Below are 6,864 nucleotides of genomic sequence, written 5' to 3'. Positions count from 1 at the left end.
GGTTCACTCCTTCGTGGAGCCTCTGCCCTCCTCCTTCACCTTTGGTCTGCCTGGGCTTGTGGCCAGTGGCTTTGCCGTATTTGGGAAGGGCAGGACAGACACCGAGGCCCATTGAGGGGAGAATGTCAGGGGCGCCCCCACCACTCCAGGCACCCCCATTCCGCCGCTGCGAGGGAAGCCAGCGGAGGACCGGAGAACGCAGCCCCAGTGCTCTGTGTGTTTGCAACATGGGCGAAATAGGCTGGCTGTGTCTCCTGTGGTCCCCAGTAATCATCGGTGGCCCTTTTCACTTCCAAAGTGTCTCTGAACAATGACTTCCATGCGCATCCTGAGAAGGGGAGGCAGCAGAAAGCTGTGGGGTGGGCAGGGTCTAAAACGGGGGGAGGGGAATGGCTTTCAGCTTGTCGGCTTTTGAGGACATGGGGCGTGGGCAGCCTGGATGGGTCAGCGCGACTGGGAGTTTGGAGGGAGGAACAGGCTGTCACTAGGTCCCCTGGAGCGGCCGGCCAGTCCAGACCACTTCTCTGAAGGAACTGCCAGGGCACAGACTGCACTCCGCTGCTGGGTTCTAGTCACAGCCTGTGTGACCCTGGGCTACTCCCTAACCTCTCTGTGCCCCCAGTTTCCCTATCCATGCTTGTGGCCAGTAATGGTCCTGACCTTCTTGGGCTCTTACGAGCATTTGATGAATTCACACTTGTAAAGGGCCTAACCGTGCGTGGTACACAGTCCCTGCCCTGAGTGTTCAATAAAATGTCGTCACTGCTGTGGTGACTCAGGGATGCAAACCCGCGTGTCAGCCCGGCATTTCCCAGGGCTCCCACACCTTCGTAGGGCTTGGATGGAAAATGAGACCAACAGTGGGGGTGGGTTGGGCACTGGTGGGCTGGGCTCTCCTGAGCCCTCGGCTCGATAGCAGGGGTCTGCGCGGGGAAAGCTCCTTCCCACTCTTGGGCTCCACTCGAGACTTGGAGGGAAGGAGGCAAAGGAAGGGCAAGGTGTCAGATCTGTGGGAAGAGAATAAATATGGAGAGGGAATAGATCCCAGAAGCTTTCCAGCCAGGGTGAGACCGGGGCGCCCTGCCCTTGGATCCAAGTGTAAGAAGGCAAAACTGCGACAGAGACCCCTAGTGCCTCCAGGTCAGAACACCTCCCCCTCCACACCCCCCCTTCCCCCTCTGCCACTTGTTCCCCCAACACTTTCCCGGTCAGAGGGCCCTGGGGAGAGCCTCAGACTCACTCCCACCCTCCAACCCCCCACCAGCCACCAGAGCTGGGAGGCACAGGAATGGACCCGCCATCTCGAGCTGAGTTTTATGAAGTTCAGTTTCACAAGGTCAAGCCCAGGCCACGCCCAGCAGCATCACTTAGCCAGGGTGGGGCCTGGCCATGCCCCACTGGGCAGATAAAGGTGGGAGCCCCCCCCCCCCGCCCTGACCCCAGGGGGGACCACAGCAAAGCAGCTTCCAGTGTGCCAGGCCCTTTTGGGACAGCTGGGGCTCTTGGAGGGTAAGCCCCATTCCCAAAGTCACCAGCCGCCTCGCCTGCTGCCCCTGGGGCTATACAGACTTGGGGTCCAGCCCTGGCTCTGCCTCTGCCTCTGGTTCCGTGGGCCCAGCCCCGGGGGTGGGCACCTCCCGGGCTTTGAGGCTGCCAGGCTCTTCAGCCCCCGTGGGCAGAGCCCCAGAGTCCGCTTCGGCCTCAGCATCCTCAGTGTCGCTGGCCTCGCCCTCGGTGCCTTGGCTGGGCTGGGGGTTCAGAGAGCGGCGCAGGCAACAGCTGGTGGCGACAGCCATGAAGACCCCGGCCAGGACCACCTCCGAGCCAGCCAGGTAGAAGATGATCTCGTAGTTCTTCAGGGCGTCCACCAGGCGGCCTGAGATGGAGGGAGGCGGGAGGTGAGGGCCTGCAGGGGGGTGGGGGGGGACCCTACCTTCCCCCCTTTCCCACAACCTCAGATAAAGGGCCGTGTGCACCCTCAACTTGGTGGGGTTTACATTTGGGTGACACAGACATGCCCCCATCTTTATGCCCGTTTGACAGCAGCGAAGCCCCACGCACGTTCTGCCATTTGGGACCTTAAAAATGTCGCCACCTCTCCTTGAACTTCAATTTCTTAAGTGATACAGGGCCTTTGGTAAGGCAGCACTTTTCAGGTTACAAGGCACCCCCTCCACCCCCAGACCGAGACCCCACATGTGCCTTGTGATTTGCCCCCCGAGCGGGTGAGGAGGGGGCACTGGGCTCAGCCTCACCCTCCTGGGGACCCCTAACACCTGCTCTTTGCAGCTAACCCCCCTGGTCTTCAGGGGCCTGGCTCAGCTTTCTCTCCATCTCCCTCCCCAGCCTCCTCCTGTCCCTTCTCGGGGCCCTGATACCCTAGACTGAGCTTCCACTACTGCGAGCTGGCAGGGTAGGACTCATGGGTCACAACCCGTCTTTTCCCCTCTGTATTTTCCAAATGTTCTATCCAGGCGCATACTTCTTACATACACAGGAAAATCTTGTAATTGCAATATTCTCCCCCCCCCAAATGTGGGGGAGCTCTGTGGGCTCCATCCTCTCCTGGCATTTTTGTCGCTGATCATCCAGGCTGTGACCCCTTGGCCTATGGCCTGTGGCTTCAGGGAGGCTTCCCGGTGTCCCCCAAACTGGCTGCCTGCCTGAGCCCCTCTGAGTACTGCACCCAAACTTGCCTCCCTGGTCCCCGCCCAACCAACCAGTCCTGTCCCTGTCCCTCCCACACTCAGCCCTGCAGTGTTCTCCACCTTCTCACCCCCTGTTAGATCCACCCACCCAGGTCGCAGGAGAAAATGGAAGAATCCCTGAGCCTCTGGGGAGCTGGTTCAATGGCTTTTGGTGGTGGGCTTGGCCGCCCTCCCACTGGGATCAGATGACGAAGCCTGATGAGGACATTGAGCTAGACAGCCCTGGAAGGAGGGGCAGTTCACCCCATCTCAGGGGCAGCCTGGGCCCCAGCAAAGGCAGCCACCCCTCGTTGCTCATCCCCCAGCCTGACCACGGGCAGGCTATGCTGGGACAGGGACAACCCGCCAACCCAGGAGGACCCTGACATCCCCCCTTTCCAAGCTCAGTTCCTGCATCACTTGTATAGGAACCCTAATGTGGCCCACACTGTCGCATGTCCTCTCCTGCGGGGTCTGCACTGCCCTGTGAGGCTGCCTGCATGCCGGCCCCTGCAGCTCCTTCCCCGGCCTGTCATCATGGTGACTTCCTAAGGCCAGTGACCGGAGAATGCCCTGTGGGCCGTCCACACAGTGGAAGGCCCAGCCTCTGTCCCTGCACAGCAGCTTCACTAAGTGAGGGCAGGACCTGGCCATGGCCCAGTGGCCAGATGAGGGAGGAAGCTCCCCCCTGGGCCCCAGGGAGACCACTTGTAAGCACCCCCACTCGGCTCACGGCCGGTTTCTCCATGACACTGTCCCTGTCCTGGTCCCCCTTAGAGGCTGAGGACACTCAGCGGCTGTGTTCCAAAGGTAGGGGCATTTAGCCCTGGGCAGGGCTCTGCTCACTGTAGGACCGCCCTGTACTAGGCGCCTGTGCCTCGGTTCTACCACCCACAAAACGAGAATAAGAATCCGCCCTTCACAAGGACTTTGTGCCAGCGTTTGAGATGGCCCAGTGGGTCAGCAGCTGTCAGTGCTGGGTTCTTCCTGGCATCTTTCCCGGTGCTTCCGGCCCCACCCAGAGCTAGCAGGACCTGGCTTGGAGGAGGGGCTCATTAGCCATGGGAAGACCCCACCAAGCTGTCTCCCCCGATGGGTCCCTTGCCCTCATCCCTGGAAGCTCCACCTGGGACAGGGCTGGTGCTCCCCGACCCCCATCCCCGGTCTAGGGAACTAGCCCCGCACCCCCTCCTCCCAAGGGGCGCACCAGCAGAGGGCGGTCCAATGAGCACAGCCACGGCCTCGACCAGCAGCACCAGGCCCAGCGCACTGGGGAAGCGGTGCGAACCCACGGCTGCCATGAGCACCTCGAACTGCAGCGCGCCCACCATGCCATACGAGAGGCCGAAGGCGACGCAGAAGGCGACGAGGGCGCCGTAGGAGCGCGCGCGCGCGCTGCTCAGGTCCGTGAGGCCGTTGGCCATCAGCGCCAGGCTGAAGAGGTAGGCGACATGGGGCCGTAGGCGCGCCAGGCCCGCTAGGGCCCCGCACGCCGGCCGCGCCACGATGTCGACGAAGCCCACGATGGACAGCAGGAAGGCGGCGTCGGCGTCCGGCACGCCCGCGTCCTTGGCGTAGTTCACCAGCAGGATGGCGGGCACGAAGAGCCCGAGCGCCATCAGGAACTTGGTGACGGCGTACACCCCGAAGGCGCGGTCGGCGCACACGGCCACGTCCAGCAGGCGCCGGCGGGGGCGGCCGCCAGGGGGCGCCTCGCGCAGCCGCAGCCCCCCGCGCTCCGCCTCCGCGTCCCCCGGAGCGTCGTCCGCGCTGTCCCGGCGAGGTCGCGGGCCGGGCCCCGGCGGCGGCGGGCGCATGACGGCGCCGCACGCGCAGCAGTGCAGCAGGAGACCGCCGAGCAGCAGGAAGCCGCCGCGCCAGCCGAAGTGCTCGAGCAGCTGCTGGCCCAGCGGCGACAGCGCCGACAGGAACACGGGGCTGCCCGCCGCCGCCAGCCCGTTGGCCAGGGGCCGCCGCCGCTCGAAGTACAGCCCCAGCATGATGAGCGACGGCTGGAAGTTGAGGGCCAGGCCCAGGCCTGCGGGCGAGGGCGGCGCTGTGCCGGGCTCCCCCAGGGCGCCCCAGCCCCAGCCCGCAGCGAGAGGGAGGGGCCAGGCCCCGACGGGGCGGGCCCACCACCTCTGGAGGGGAAACTGAGGACAGGAGACCTTGCAGCAAGGACTCCGCCCGGCTCCCCAACCCGCGAGACCAGCCCCTTCCCCGTAGGGGAGGGAGTCGTGGCCGTCCTCACCTGTGAGCACCCCGGCGGTCAGGTACAGCTCCAAGAGGCGCGTGGCGAAGGATGCCAGGACCATGCCCGCCGAGGCCAGCAGCCCACCCACCAGCATCACGGGACGACAGCCAAAGCGGGTCACGAGGATGCTGGAGACCGGACCTGTGGGCAGGGCATGGTCACCGCTTAGGCTGGACTAATCTCTCTCTGGGGCGCACTCCAGGCTTGGCACGTCCCAGCCCCCAGAAGATGACATGAGGGGATGAGGGCACCCGCGGGTCAGAGAGGACAGTGCCTGCCCAAGGTCACCCAGCCTGGCTGGGACAGACCAAGGAGGCAGCACCCTGCGGGGAGGTAGGGGAGGGACCTGCCTTGTTCCGGGGAGGCCCATCCCCAACTCTCCTGAGAACAGGGGACCCAGAGTAGAAGAGGCTGACGCCCCTTGCTTTTGATCTGCCCAGCTGGGCGCGTCCCTTGGACTGCTCAGCCTCTTTCCACCCCTTCCATCCCCCATGCGGCTCGGTTGGGGTGACAGGATTCACCCCATCCCCGCGCACCCCACAGGCAGTGAGGGCGCCGGGGAGCAGGGATAGCGGGGAATTTTATTTACATCTGTTTCCCCACCTGTGACAGAAGCGGCTGTAGGTCTTTGGCAGGAATGGAGGGGCCCTGCCGGCTGGCCAAACCGACCCCCATTCAGCCACCGCCCCCTTCCTGTCCCCCTCCTCCCCTGTCTCCGGGACCAGCACTTCCACGGGAAGAAAGTGGTCTCCGTGCTCTTCCCGAGGGGTCTGGGGGTTGCCCAGGGGGTCCGCGTCTCCTGGTCCCGGATCCCGTCTCCCAATCCTGGGCTGGGGGAGGAGGAGCAGGGACCCGCGAGGGGGCGCTGACCGGTGCCGTAGAGCATGGCGAGCATGATGGAGGACACCCAGGCCGTGTCGCTGTAGCCCGCGCCGAAGTCGCGCATAAGCGCGCGGAAGAAGACGCTCACGGCCTTGGGGAAGCCGTAGGCGAAACCGGTGACCACGAAGCAGGCACCCAGCACGGCCCAGCCCCAGCCACCGTCTGGGGGTCCCGCGCCCCGCCGGGGGCCGCCGGCGCCCATCGCTGCTGCCTCTGCTGGTGGAAGGGGGCAAGAAGGAGCAGCGAAGATCTGTAGCCGGGACAGGAAAGGGGAAGGAGACCCAGCGTGGGAAAACTGAGGCATGGGGACTACCGACGTGAGCCCTGCTCTGGGAGCGAGCCAGGAGGGAAACCGAGGTAGAACCCCCCCCCCCACAATCTCCCCCTCCTTCAGGGGGCCTGTGAAACAGGAGGGGAGGATAATAGAAGGGCTCCCACCTGAGTCTGAACTTCAAGAAGACGCCCCCGGAGGACACTCCTTGTCTAGGGACCTAATGGTGGCCGGAGAGGGGGTGCTGTTGAGTGGGGGGGGAGGGCACTGTGGGCCCCCTGTGTGTGGGAACCATCAGGGTTCCCAGGGTGTACGTGTGAGGGTCTCAGCACAGGAACTTACAGGAGGTGTGGGGCAAGCAGGGGCAGCCCCGCACCTGCTGCAAAGTGGGTGGCTTTATTTGGCTCCTGAGCCTTGCCATATGTTCATTTTTCTCAATGATCAGAAATGACTATTGTCATCAGAGCATTATGGAAAAAACAAAAAACCCAAGACCTGCCGTAATAACATTAGCCTCGCTTCAGGAGCCTCGGGGGCTGAGCTCCTGTTCATCCCCGCTTAGCCATGGGTTCGCTCCGGGACTTGGGCAGGTCCCCTTCCCTCGCTGAGCCTGTTTTGCCACCTGTAAGATCGGTGATCGGTTACCCCGGGGCCAACCAGGAGCCTTGGCAGGGGGTGCGCAGATCTCTGGTTCCACTAGGACCTTTGAGGCAGCACTAAAGGGACCTTCTGATCTCCAAACCCCTAGAAGCCCCCCCAAACCGAAGTCT

General features: G+C 63.9%; 1 protein-coding gene across 2 annotated transcripts; it reads right to left on the bottom strand.

The window, feature by feature from the left end:
• Nucleotides 1-1,559: 1,559 nt before the first annotated feature.
• Nucleotides 1,560-6,025, bottom strand: SLC16A8 (solute carrier family 16 member 8). 2 transcript variants are annotated; one of them, XM_044227653.1, is made up of 4 exons: nucleotides 5,812-6,025; nucleotides 4,939-5,082; nucleotides 3,895-4,725; nucleotides 1,560-1,876 (listed from the first exon to the last, which is right to left on the bottom strand). In XM_044227653.1, exons 1-4 carry the CDS (start codon nucleotides 6,023-6,025, stop codon nucleotides 1,560-1,562), a joined length of 1,506 nt encoding a protein of 501 aa, XP_044083588.1. The 2 variants fall into 2 exon arrangements, with proteins under 2 accessions (XP_044083588.1, XP_044083589.1); XM_044227654.1 differs by lacking the exons at nucleotides 3,895-4,725; nucleotides 5,812-6,025 and having other exon boundaries at nucleotides 4,939-4,993.
• Nucleotides 6,026-6,864: the final 839 nt, after the last annotated feature.

The sequence above is a fragment of the Neovison vison genome, chromosome 12, assembly GCF_020171115.1.
Source record: "Neovison vison isolate M4711 chromosome 12, ASM_NN_V1, whole genome shotgun sequence".
NCBI lineage: Eukaryota > Metazoa > Chordata > Mammalia > Carnivora > Mustelidae > Neogale > Neogale vison.
The sequence above is the reverse complement of the archived record's forward strand: the minus strand, read 5'-3'. Positions and strand labels throughout refer to the sequence as shown.